The sequence below is a fragment of the Callorhinchus milii genome, unplaced genomic scaffold (assembly GCF_018977255.1).
Source record: "Callorhinchus milii isolate IMCB2004 unplaced genomic scaffold, IMCB_Cmil_1.0 Scaffold18, whole genome shotgun sequence".
In the NCBI taxonomy this organism is placed as follows: domain Eukaryota; kingdom Metazoa; phylum Chordata; class Chondrichthyes; order Chimaeriformes; family Callorhinchidae; genus Callorhinchus; species Callorhinchus milii.
The window spans coordinates 4,201,634-4,215,575 of NW_024704759.1; the positions used below are offsets into that span (position 1 = coordinate 4,201,634).

A 13,942-nucleotide genomic window follows, 5' to 3' on the forward strand; every position below is an offset into this window, starting at 1 on the left:
GCTCGACAGTCAGTGTTTCGGACCCGAGCTGGGGGTCGGGATTGGGGAGTGTGGAGGGCAGGGTGGGGGAGCAGGGTGATCAAAAGCACGGTTAAAGAGGGTCTTGAAGGAGACAAGGGAGGGGGCGAGGCGGAGGGACTGTGGGATGGGAGTTCCCGAGAGTAGGAACAGAGTGGCAGAAGTGCCCGTCAATGGTCGGGCGGGCGAGGCAGGGAACGCGAAGCAGGCCGGAGCCTGCTGAGCGGAAGGTGCAGGAAGGTTGGTAGGGGTTTGGAGGTCGCAGAGGTAGCGGGGAGCAAGGCCACGGAGCATTTTGAAGGTGAGGACCAGGATCTCGGAGTCCTGTAGCTCAGTGGTTAGAGCACTCGCTTTGCAAGCGACAGACCTGAGTTCAATTCCAGGCAGAGGGCGAAACCTTGGGCAAGTTTCCTTACTCCACACAGAGCCTAATAATAATCCCTCCAAAACCAAAAACAATAATAAATTGGTCATTTTCAATCTACGACTGTTTGTGGGACATTGCTGTGTGCAATTGGCTGCTGCGTTCGCCCACAAATATACAGTCAATTCACTTTACAGTGTGTTCTGTGAAGCGCTTTGGGACGTCCTCCCGACGTGAAAAGCGCTATATCAAATGCAAGGATTATTATTATTATTTTGAACTGTATCCTCAGAGTGATGGGAAGCCAGTGGAGTCGGGCAAGGATGGGGCTGATAGGGTCATGGAGCCTGGTGTGGGAGAGCACACAGACTGCAGAGTTCTGGATGATCTGCAGCCAATGGAGGGAATAGTTGGGGAGGCCGACAGGCAATGACTTTGCATAGTCAAGCCTCAATGTTATGAATGCGTGCATGGAACTATATTGATAATGTTTATACTAGTTCTGAAAACTATTGGTAATTTTTTTTACACATCTTTTGAAATGGACAAAATGGTAAGAGTGGAAGTGGTAACTTGTTTCCTTTCTCTAGGTTGACTGTATGCAGCAGAGTGTGATCAAGGAAGAAGACACTCAACTCATCAACAAGTTCCAGTCGATTGGAATACAAGTAGAGACCGAGTGGCAGTGAGTAAAAATAATTGTCACATGAACAGCTTTAATTGGTTTATTTTCTCCATATTCTGCCCAGGCAGTTGCTCCCAGGACCTTTGTAATTCCAGAACATTCTATCTTGAATGCATTCCAGGTGGATTTGGCTCCACTTGCTATAGTGTGTTGGCTCTGGTTGTTTCCCTCTATTGTGAGTTCACTGCAAGTTTTCAAATAGGATCACACAAAAAGGATTCTAGCTGCAACTATTTTAGCATATTGTACAAGAGTATGCTTATGATTATTATTTCTGTGATTTTTCTAAGTGCATAAAATTAAACTTTGTAAAAGTGAGGTGAGAAAAGCAATTTTAAAGGCCAGATTGGTAATTTACATTGCAAAACTTTCACTTATCTGAAATGACATTGCACATTTTTGACTGTTTTTTACACCATGATTTCAATCAACGTTTTGTTATAAAGATAATGTCACTTTTATGGTTCCTTTTTATTTATTCAAAGGCAAACCTTATAATTAACTAATGTTAAAAGACAACTTAACTAAATCTAACTTCTCATTATTTGAACAGGACTGGCCGCTCTAGCAGCATGATGTCAAAACAAGAGATTGATTCTGCTGCGCAAGAGTGTGGGAATTCAACCGCTGGATCCCAGGACAAAATTAATAAATTTTCAGACTCTTCGCAGCATCACAATGCTTTGAACCCCGAACCTGCTTCACGACAGCATGCAAAAGGTTCCCAGACAAAAAATAAAGCTTTTGCTTATGGAGACAATTTGGACCCAGCTCTAGACCCATCTTCTTTACCGCCACCTGAACCTTGGTTAGAATCTACAAATAACCTGCCTGTGGAGCCAGTGCAGGCAACTTCCTGTCGTCGGGATGGCTATTCGTTCTTGAAACTGTTACAAGCAGAAAAAGAAAGAATGGAAGGATGGTGTCATCAAATAGAGACAGAAACCAAAGAAAATACTCTGTCTGAAGAAGGTATACTGTTACAATTATTGTTGTTTTGCTGCATCATAGAAGTCCTTAGTATGTTGCAAGATCAAATAATTGTTGTGTTTTGAGCCTGAATACTTTTCAATGTTTATTTTGAGGATTGTGGAAAATTCTTACAGTTTGCCTTATAGTCACTGGCATTTCACTAAGATTAGTTGAATCATTTCCCCAACTGGAGAGTTAAATGTTGCATGTGCCTTGGTTCCCAGTTTACACTTCCTGCTTGTAGGGTGAAATTCTAGAGGAGAAAACTCAAGCTAGGAAAAGTGAAATGCCTTGGTTTGGAGACGAATTTTGAACTGTAGGATTAAGTGGCCTATAATGTTCAGATTTCAGCTGCAAAGCACTGGATAACTGTGCAGATATCAATTGGATTTGTTTTTTTGACTAATGATTCACTAGAGTGATTACAAATATTCTAAACAATAACTTGCATTTATATAGCACCCTTCATGCAGGTAGGGTCCCAGAGCTCTTCAATTTGGATATTGATTTGTTAAGTTCTAGTACAAATCTTTTTTTTCCTTTTGGGCTTCTTGTCCAGATCAAAACCTTATAACCTTATGATTCATGTGCGTAACCATCCTTTTCTTTAGTCCTAGGAAAAATTCGGAGTGCAGTTGGAAGTGCACAGCTTTTGATGTCTCAGAAATTCCAGCAATTCCATGGCCTCTGTGAGCAAAACCTGGTGAGTGCTTATGTTCAGCAATACATTTGAGCTAATAGCAATAGCCAATTTAATTTCAGTAATTGTGAATTGACTGTAATGTCAATTGACTGTAATGTCAATTCACTACAGTATCAATATACACTATACAATATACACGACTCCCTTCCCATTTTCAGGTCTCTGCTGAAGACCTTTTGACCGCGCCTTTGGTCACCTTCCTCCCCCTCCCCCTGGCTCGATCCCAGGATCCGTTACTGCAAAGCGCTCAGACACCATCCAGCGTGGAGGGCGCTATATAAACCTAAGTTGTTGTTGTATATTCTGTGAAGCACTTTGGGATGTCTCGAAGGTGTGATAAGGCTCTATATCAAGTGCAAGGATTATTATTCTTACTGATCCCACCAGTTTACATCGTTTGACCATAGGTGGATCTCTGTGATTTATGCATCTTCCTACTTTGAAATTGTTATCTGTAAACAAGGAGTTTCCTATTGGATTGGTACAATTGGGTGGTTTCAGACAGCTTTAAAGAGATTTAAGGCAGTTCAGAGAGCTGATGTCTTGTGATAAACAAAACAATGGTAACTTTATAACCAAGGTCAATGCACTCGTGAAGTTGCCCACAGAATTTCCTGCTCTTTCGCTGACTTCAGCAAACTAAAATAGAACACTAAAAAGCATTGTGTGAAGCTATGCACTGTAGTTAGTTTGACACCAAAATTAACTTGCTTAAGAAAAAAATATGCTTTTGAAGGTGGCCACAAAGGGGTGATTTTTTTTTTGTAGGAGGATAGGCACTTGACAGGTGAAGTCTAACACAAGCACCTATTTAAAAAAAAGCTATCTGACAAGTTTAAGGGAAGGAAGCAAGACGAGAAATAAGTTTTACGTTTCAGTTAATTCTATTATTGATTTTACTCTCTAGAATCAAAATACAAACCCACGACCCACTGCACAAGATCTAGCTGGCTTTTGGGATATGCTGCAGCTTTCCATTGAAGACATCAGTATGAAGTTTGATGAACTTTATCACCTGAAGACAAATGAGTGGAGAATTGTTGAAATGCCAGAAAAGAAGGTAACTTGCAGTTTTATCTACTTTTGGTTGAAACTAATAGTTATGAATACTAACCCTTTGAGAACTTTAATAGCATTTCTATACTGGTGTAAAATAGCTTTAAGCTTTAATTTGTGGGGGTGGAGGAAAGCTCCATGGTTCAGTATAACTTTATTGATGGTTTTAATAAATGTCCAGAAATTATTCTAAAGCAATGCAAAGGATATTCAATGTTGGGAGAGCTAATGGTCGAAACTTGAGGCTCCCTACAGCTTTAAAATTTAAGAGTTGTAAAATAAAGTCTGATTCAACTTGTACAACAACAAAATTACATTTTTAGAGCGTCTTTCACATCAGGAGGACAACCCAAGGCGCTGAAAAATAAGTGTTACATTGCATCACTTCCATAGCAAACTTAAGTATCCGTTCCCAAATCTTGCCGAGTTAAAGCTTAGAACTTCCTGATTGCTCAGTGGATAACAAAATATACAGTGGAACCTTGATTATCTGGCATAATTGGGAATGTAGCTAATCTCAGCTTCTGCCTCCCATTTTACGGCATATCCTTGATCAAATAACACTTTCAGTAATTCCTGCATGAACTTGTCATTATGGCAAATAATCAGGGTTTCGTTGTTGCACTATCCTCTAGTCCTACACACTGTAAATGTACTTTTTCAAGATAACATTTTCAAACTGGACTCTTGAAAATGAAATCACATTCCAGCTGCAGTGTTTAGAAATTCTGAAAATGTTTGCCTAGTTAATGCAGAGACCGAATTTGTTGGTGACATTTGCAGATTCAGCTTTGACTTCTGTGCTATCTTTTTGATTGCAGCAGATGAAAGGCCACATAACTATACAGTCTGTAGGATTTGTTGATTGGGTTAGAGTGTGTATGGAGGTCTGTTCTGCACTGTGTGATGATGTCCACACTGAAGAGATCTCCATGCACACTCTTAAATCTGTTTTTCCGCAGTTGATCCACTGAGTTCAAGAGGGAAGAAGCTCCTATGATGGTAAGCTTACATGTAAATTATTTTCTAAATTGATTTTGCCATCAGTAATGAATTGCTGTTCCACTTGGAGGAAGAATGTGGAAAAATGTTGGACGAGATAACTCTGCCCACGAAGGCAGGATTGCACTCAAGTTTAAAAAAAAGCAAAAACAAACTCTGAATAGCTGGATGTCCTTCACTGTTTGAGCTCACCCATGAAGAATGACTGCTTGGGTGAAATGACAAAGGACAATTGACATTGTCCACAGAATGAGACGCAGTACTCTGGCTGCTTCAGTTTTATCACAACTTCAGATGGCTCCTGTAATAATAATAATAATAATAATCCTTGCATTTGATATAGCGCTTTTCACGTCGGGAGGACGTCCCAAAGCGCTTCACAGAACACACTGTAAAGTGAATTGACTCTATATATGTGGGCAAACGCGGCAGCCAATTGCGCACAGCAATGTCCCACAAACAGTCGTAGATTGAAAATGACCGATTTATTATTGTTTTATTATTATTTATTTTTAATGTAAATCATTACAGGATTTTTAATGCTAACCCAATTGATTACACTTCTTCGAGAAAGGTCAAAGTCAAAATCATAAACACCTTTCACTTTATTTCAATTTATTTAAAATTTTAGTTCACTGCCTAATTTTTTTTGTGGCTGTTATAGTTTGCTCTTGGATCTCATCCCGATCAATAGACAAATCTTTGATTTTTTTTTCCCCCCCACCAAATTATCTAAGCGGTTTTCTACTCCCCAATCTTGCATTTTGAAATAATTTAGACTGAAACTTGTGTCTATAAGCATTCTGTACTTGAATGTCAGCTTTAGAAAATGCAATGCTAGGCTTTCACCAAGTTTTATGAGGCTTTCTTTCTTCATACTAGGTTTCTAACTTAAAACACATAGAAACAACACCTCTTTGTTTATGTTCCAGTAAAGCCTGGCCTGTAAACTCAGCACAATAGAATTGTATTTTAAACACTGAATTATGGGTAACCTCTTTTGGCATTAATTCCCACATAACATTGCCAAATGTTACATTTGTGGTTAATCAATAACCAAATTTTGGTTATGCACAAATGTTCCTTGGTGTGGGTGCACAAGTGCTTGTCTCCAGTTCTACATTTTTGGTCGCTTTTAAAATTTGACTCATTTATGTGCTATACTTGCTGAAGCATCTTAAAAAAAACTTCATTCATTCACATTGTGTGTATTTGGAAATGATACTCATATGCTAGTAAGTTTGCGTTATGTGATCGAACGTTGTTATAACGCAGTAATTCAGGTCCATATATTCCCAGCTAATTCCCAACTGGGGTGAGATTGCAGGTCAGCTCATACTGCACCTGCTCACAATAGAGAGGGCCGACTCCCATCGGTTCTTCAAAATACTTGTGGTGGAAAGCTAAAGTATCCGACTTCTGGGGTCATCAAATTACCAATGGCATCACTTCCAGTACGTGACTCGTTGACCCTGAAGTCAGCCATTTTGACTTTCCCCTTGCTGGGCAGTGTTTTGAAGCGTCGATGGAGCTGGCGTGTGCATTTTGGATTAGTAAATGGGTAAGTAATTGAACCTGTGTTATAATGAAGTGTTTAGAACAGGGTTCTACTATTGTTATTTCAGTGCTGCTAAGAAATTACTGAAATTCACAAGGGCAGTGAGAGTGTACCTTGGGTGTTGAACACAAGCCAACAGGATGAGTGAAGTCACATCACTCCTGTTCCTCCCCCCTCCCCCCCACCAAACTATTTTGGTCTTGAGAGCTTTCCTCAAAAACTGTTGCTTCTGACATCATTCTTTCTTATGCAGCCATAAAGTGCAACTTTGGCACCAGTGCTGTGCCAAAAGTACAGTATGAACCTGCCAGTGTGAGCACGGCATGCACATCCTGTGATCGAGAGCATGCAGTCAAGCTGCTCTCGGGCCTCTATCAATGCTACTCCAATTCACCAGATAGAGGTATGTGATATTTTTCATGTATGATCCTACACAAAATACATTTGCCCACAAAGTACAGTCACTTCACTCTTACCCTGTGAAGCACTTTGAGACGTCCTTGGGGCGTGAAAGATGCTATATCAAATGTGAGCATTATTATTACACAATGGTTACTGAGCGATGGCATTACAGTCATCGGATCTTGTCTTTGTAGTCATCCCATATGAGTCATTGACTGGAAATTGGAGCACTGGTTCATATTTTCCATTTCCCTATCCCAGCAGTGCAAATGCTAATTCTTAGCTGAGGTGCCACTGTCCTTTCTATTCAGCTCAGTGCTACCAAATGGTATTTCTTCAACACCTGGGTTTATCCATCTAGAAAACATTTTTTTAATGTGAAAATGTTAATCCTTTATCAGCCTGTTTAAACTCTCTTAAGTTTATTCAGCTGCAGAAAGTGTCCTAACTGTCTTATTCATTGAAACAAAATCCAGGTTTCAAACATTTGGCATCTAGAATCTACATACGCGGTTATGATTTTCTTTGACTTGTGACCAGACAGTTAAGATTACAAAGTATATGTTGGATTTTCTTGTTTTGTATATTACAGCATTGCTTGCCAAAAGGTGGTCTGTTCCAGTCCTGCAGCTGATCCTACACAAAATACACTTGCGCACAAAATACATTTGCCCACAAAATACTTCAAAAGTCACTTCAAAATATTTACAAATTGGTTTAGCATCAACCAGGGAAGAAGACGGTGCAAGCAAACATTCTGCCACCACCAGAATGGCTTCCACTCCTTTCGATGTAAGGTGGTTTTATTCTGCGTACCTATGCAGCGGTTTCCTCAGTGTTTGGGAAAGCTACCAGAACTACGTGTTGATGAAAGATCTTAAACCGACCAATCTTTTGACTGGAAAAGTTCCCCACTTACAATTCATTATTTTCAGCTTCTCAGCCTGTTTTTACTTGTTGCTTCTAACTTTGGTCTGCGGCTTTTGTTTGCCCTGCAAGCAGGAATGACGTCTGTTAATCACAAACTGGTGCCCGGTGCTACAGACTCTCAGGTCACCGCTCCTTTTATGTGATGAATATGTGGCTGGTGTTTATGATGTCAACAGCAAACACAGAATATAAATGGATATCAAACCACAAATAGCATCATTAAACAGTAGTCCCGGGAAGATTGGTGCATGATTTAATTGTGGAGAGAGCCTTTTGCAGTTGAAAGTTTTCAATTCTTAACATGTGTTTCTTTTTCACAAAGGAAGAGAAAAAGTTGCCCCCTCCAGTGCCAAAGAAACCAGCAAAGACTAAGCCTCCTGTAAATCGTGAGAAACTGACCGATTCAGCAGACAAACAGCGCCAGGAAGCTCGCAAACGACTGATGGCTGCCAAACGCGCTGCATCTGTACGACAGAACTCAGCAACAGAGAGTGCAGACAGTATTGAGATATACGTACCTGAGGCACAGACGCGGCTGTGAATTGATCTTTTGTATACATTTTGGGCCAACTTTAAAACTTCTGTGGCCTCCGCTGTTCTACAAGCAACATTTAAGTATCAGATACTAGAATGCAATGTTTGTTAGTAATTATGGCATTGACAGTGAACGCCAGATTTAGTCATTCTTTCTACAACTTGTCTTGTATCTCATCAGCAATGTGTTCATTGGTTGCCATGCTTCTCATCATTTGCATGGCTTTGTCTTAGCCATAACCTCACGTCAATCTTTCTGTACAGTAAATTAATTGCTTTGTACCATTGTCATGCCTATTAATAGTAAACCGTGTTTTTCTAGCATATACAAGAAAATTAGATGAAGTACAAAATATTTGTTACTTCGATTGCTGACTATTTGAAGGAAGCTCAAGTTTCTTTAACCAACTGAACTTAAGATTGGTTTTACTTCTGAGCTCAATTTTATTTGGTTTCTTACTTTTCTTCTAAGAAATGTATTCTCATGAGTCATCTGTAGAAACTACAGTTTCTCAGAATATGCTTCCATTTGCTCTGTAAATTTAGAGTGCTGGTGTAAAATGATGTGAAACTCCTCAAACATTCAGTAGAACAAAGCAATAGAGCATTTACCTGTCTCATGTTTTTTCCAAAATGTACATAAGCAACACACAAAAAACAACGTAATTCACAATCATGGAACCATTTTATGAAAACAAGCACATACAAAAACAATTAAAATGGAACTTTCGTTAGAATCTTTTAGGATGTGGATCTTGGATTTTGCAGTGAGTACTTTTAACATTGTTTCATTTGTTATTACTTCCTGATCCTAGCGATAGCTTAAAATGGCTGTTTATATGTAGATACGTACGGTAGTTAAGATTTTAAGCATACAAATGGAAATTAAATTATGGAGATAAACCATAAATTTGGATTGATGTAAGAAAGAAACCTGTTAGGTGAATGTGTACTGTTCAAAAACAATTGGTGAACATTCATAAGAAATGTGAAATAAGCACTACCTAATTAATAGCTTTTGTCCAAATATACTTTATATCGGTGGCTTTTGTTACTCCGTGTCCACACTCCACCCTCTGATGTTCTTTGTGTTGTCTAGAAGGTTGCATAATTTGTTGCATAATGCACGTCCTTGCCCCTTTCATTTTGTTTCCTCCTCGTTGAAAACTTTTCCTTTTTAAAAGAATTACCTTTTCAACAGTCAAAATGCCAACATTTGCTTCAACTTGTTTAAATCCCATGAGCGTAGGATTTTGTAGCACAGGAAATGACCAATAAAATATTGTTCAACTATATTGCAACTGTGGTAAACCTGAGCTGACTGCTTTGAACTGTTTGCTCATTCTGTTGACTGCTGCACGAGAAATTGATTATCTGCAGTTTTTGTACAGGTTTGACCACGATGAGATGAGATCTTGGTCAATCGGACATGTATGAGATTTGTTCCTGTGTCATACTGTTTTAGAATCCCATCACTGAACGGTCATCTTTGTTTGTGGAATGTTTGAAAGAAAATCTTTTTATTTCTCATAAAGAAAAGGTTTGAAGGCCACCACACCTTCAGTCTTCTGCCTTTTTGAAACAGCTCGTCTTCTAGGGCTGATACCTTTCAGCTGAAATGTGTATCGAGCACCATAATTTCACTGTCTTGTTAAAGTCCCATGTGTGACCTGACTAAACCCTTATCCATTTGCACATATTTTAACTAGTGCAATTATTTCTCTTTAACCCTAACTCAATGTTTGTACCATCTTGGCCAGGTCTTGTCATTTACAGAACTTATAGCCCTTATTTTACTGCTTCTGTTAAATATTCTGCTGTTATTGTGAATTTATGGTAGTGCAGTAGAAACTTGCATCAACTCGCATCTTCCTGAACTGAACCAATACATTGAGTGTTCCTTAAATAATCATTGTGACAATACAAAGTACTCTTGCTTTCATTTTGCCCTGTGTACTCTTAAAAGGTATATTGGTAACATTATATATTTAAAGTATAAAAAATTGCAGTTTGTAAAAACAAAACTCTGAAGAATGCCTCAATCCTACGACAAATCTAACATATTAGTGTGAGATGCTATTCTGTTTGTTGGTCTAATTTGACTGTTTTAGAGAGATTCTTAAATTCAAGCCATGCAATTTAGTCTTATTCCTGAAACCAAGCAGTGATGCAAAAACTGGATTGTGTGGCAAATGACAATATGCACTCTTTATGAAGCAGTGAAGCAATTGCATTAAAAGAAAATGCCCTGGATAGTGTCTAGTATCTGGCTTTTGGTGTTACTACTGTTTGTCAGAGCAAAGGTGCCAAGAGCAAGTAGTGCTGAAGATCCAACAAGGAGATGTGATCACCAAGAGAAAGAAAAATGTACATTGCTGTAGTGGGGAGTGCCTGTCCCAGATCAGGCTTAAACAGAAGGAACTTTACACAACCTGACTTGAAATTGCTTGATGCTGCTGTTGGTTACTCAAAGGAAGAAACATTCCAATTGCCAGCATTGACATCCCCTCACTTGCACAAAACATTTTGTAGGTTTATCTCTTTGAATGTCTGAATAGACCAGCAAATAGCTCACAGTCTTTTCAAGAAACCTGGTGTATGCTCTGTATATTCTCACATGAAATATTTAATGATTTTACTGACTTGAAAAATATGAAAGGAAAAACCTTTGCGATCTGTAGTCATTTTATTTTTCTCTAAACAAACGTGTGTGCAATGTTTCATGAATGTGTAAGTGTTCCAAAGATGTATCATTTTTGGCATTTTTAGGGGTGATGCTTGTGTGGCTGTCGTTTTAGTGCATTTGGTGATTTGGGGTTACAATGAGAAATCCCACTACCTGTGCACATTGGCAAAAGTGCACTACATTTACCAGCACATCGAACATCACCACCCTTCCCTGAGGCAAAATTTATATTTTTGTAGGAGTTGTCATGTTGATTGTAAAAAAAAAAATGCGTTTAATTTCCCATCCCGAACTGTATACTTTATCATCTTTCTCTTTAACCTCCTCACCCACACACGTGCGCGGTCAGCAAAAAAAGGAGGCTCATGATGCTTGTATAAACTGATGGTTAGGACCTGGTGAATTTCTATCGCACCAAAGGACAGGAATGGTTCAAATGAGATTTGCATGCTAATTAAAAAGTACCTACAACATAGGAACAGGAGTAGGTCATTCAGCCGCTCAGGCCTGTTCCTCCATTATGTAAGATCCTGGCTGATCTGTACCTCAACTCCAATTACCTACCATTCCCACATTTCCCTTGATACCCTGACCCAACAAATTGCCACCTGAGAGCTGTATGTCCAGGTAAGCCTTAAATATCCCACAAAAGGGTTTAAAGAGAATGGAGTTTCTAATTCTCCAAGATTCATTGGTCAGTCGTCTCGTCGTCTTGACATCTTGCTGTGCGCAAACTGCTGTGTTTGCCTACAAAATCGTCCGTACACTTCACACCAATTACCCGTGAAGCGCTGGAAGATGTTTTGACGTGGTCGGGTGCTATAAAATGTGTTTTTTCATTTCTGATTTACCTTTTTACCAAATTTCTCCATTTGATTTGTAAATAAGCCAAAGAAATGGCTTGTTAATTTATAGACTTTGTAACGAGATGCGATCCTTATTCATTTTAGATTGCAGTATGTTTCGCTTAAGCACTTTATTTTTCACGGCAATCACCACTACAAGTAGGGCTGACCTTGTCATGAAATTAAGTCGACACTATTACCACTTATTCGCAGTACACAAGCTTTTTTGAAGTGTTCTGCTGTGCACATTGGGCGAGGTATTTAGAACAAGGACTTTTCAAAAAAATAAGCATAAGGGCTAACATGATTGCTCCAAATTGATTTTTAATGAAAAGTTTATTACTATTGATCAAATGCTGTGCATTAGCTGTCTGTTCCAGTTGTTTGCAGCACACTTTAATATCTCAATATTGAATACCACAATATATTTCAAATGTCTACCCATAAAACTATTAGGAGCATGAAATGACCATCTCTAGAGAAAAGTAGCATTTTGCTTATTGACAACAGAGAAGCTGGAATCCTGTATCATTGCGAACATTTCTATAAATCTGAGCTGATCGAGAAGCATATTTTAGCACAGCCTACAATTGTGCCATGTTATTGACCAGATTGCGGCTTTGTTATGGCTACTGTGGCACTGGCAGGGGTTCAGTTCACCAGCATTTGCACTTTTGCCAGTTCTTATGTTGGTGATTTCATATGTTCAAAATCAAAAGGTGTCCAGCCTCAAGGGTGTACTGATGCATGCAGAAGCCACTGCTCAAATGTTGCATCGAAAGCTGTTCAGTGGGAACTGAACCAATTGGTAGGCGTATCAGCCTGTTCCAAAACTTTAGTTTTTTTTTTACCCGCGAGCAACAAGGAGTGTTAGAACTGCTCTAACTAATCATTCTTGGGTTAGAAAGTGATGGTGTAAATGTGGATTTTTTTTAAAAAAGGGAGAAATTCTAATGGTTAGTTGTACATCAAATAAAAGCTTTCAGTGATTGGTTCAGTGTTGGTATTTACTCATAACCAAACATTGACACACCACATTATTTTAAAATTCCCCTTCATGAAAGTGTTACAAAAAAAATGAATCCCCCACGATTCTCCCCACCACACACACGCACACTGATGGCCTGATCTCATCTTATTGAACAAATATGAATTGAATTCACTGCTTTGACTGGTCCCCTAAAATATCAAGGTGCAATATAAATTGCACATTAGCAAGTCTTTGCAGTGAAATACCATCAACCGCTTGCTTTGTGGATACTGGTCATGCTTTTACTGCAGAAATTCTATGGTAAAACTTATATTTGGGATAATTTTGAATGATGCCATTAAATTAAGTACAGAATTAATCATTTAAACGTATCCAATTTCATTACTATCAACTTTTGCCTATATTTGGTTTAACCATTTAGTTGTCTGTATATTTTTCCTTTTTTCTTAAATAGCTCAAGACAATTCTCACCTATTTTCATTGTTTGCTTCTATCTCTTATGCCAGGTTGTTACAGTTTCCCTCTATGCCTCTGTTAAGTGTGTTCAAACTATTTTCTGCTCCTGGTTTCATTAAAAATCTAATAAACTGGAATAATTTGCTGATTACTGCAGTGGCTAATTTCAAGTCTGAAATCGTATGAATCTCTTATCCTGTGGAGCGGGAAAACAACTCATGCAAAATGATGTGCAAACCCCCAAATTTCAATAAATTAGGGCCGCCATTCTGTAAACTATGCAATTGAAATGTTTGATATTTGGAGAATACAGATACAAAAGGTCAGACAGATTTGTGTTTTTGTGCAGTCTGTCCCTCTTTATTCGCTGGCTGCAATGCAACAGGCTCCTGTTTGTGGTGAAAGGGGGTACAGTAAACCTCACCTAAGTCATCGTATCAGTTGAGACCCTTACATTTAATACGACTTACGCAAAGTATGAATTGTGGCAAACAACAAAATTACATTTGTATAAAGCCTTTCATGTCGGGAGGACGTCCCAAGGCGCGGGACGTGCATAGAATATAAACTCTCGAGCGGGATTTAGGCAGATGTATAATAAGCAAAACGCAAAATAGTGCAGTTGCTGGAAATCTGAAACAAAAACAAGTCACTGACGAAGGGTCATGGACCCGAAATGTCGACTCGCTTTCCTCTCTCCATAGATGCTGCCTGACTCGCTGAGCATTCCCGGCAACTTC

At 39.0% G+C, this 13,942-nt stretch overlaps 1 protein-coding gene across 3 annotated transcripts in view; it reads left to right on the forward strand.

Moving 5' to 3' along the window:
• The window catches only part of LOC103171997 (disks large-associated protein 4), a 76,460-nt gene extending 63,124 nt beyond the window's left edge, over positions 1–13,336 (forward strand). For all 3 annotated transcript variants that reach the window (XM_042341730.1, XM_042341728.1, XM_042341729.1), the window contains 5 exons: positions 973–1,067; positions 1,621–2,039; positions 2,651–2,742; positions 3,650–3,802; positions 8,013–13,336. In XM_042341730.1, the coding sequence (XP_042197664.1) occupies positions 973–1,067; positions 1,621–2,039; positions 2,651–2,742; positions 3,650–3,802; positions 8,013–8,231 (978 nt within the window). In that variant the 3' untranslated portion in view covers positions 8,232–13,336. The remainder of the gene's footprint in view (positions 1–972; positions 1,068–1,620; positions 2,040–2,650; positions 2,743–3,649; positions 3,803–8,012) is intronic.
• Positions 13,337–13,942: the final 606 nt, after the last annotated feature.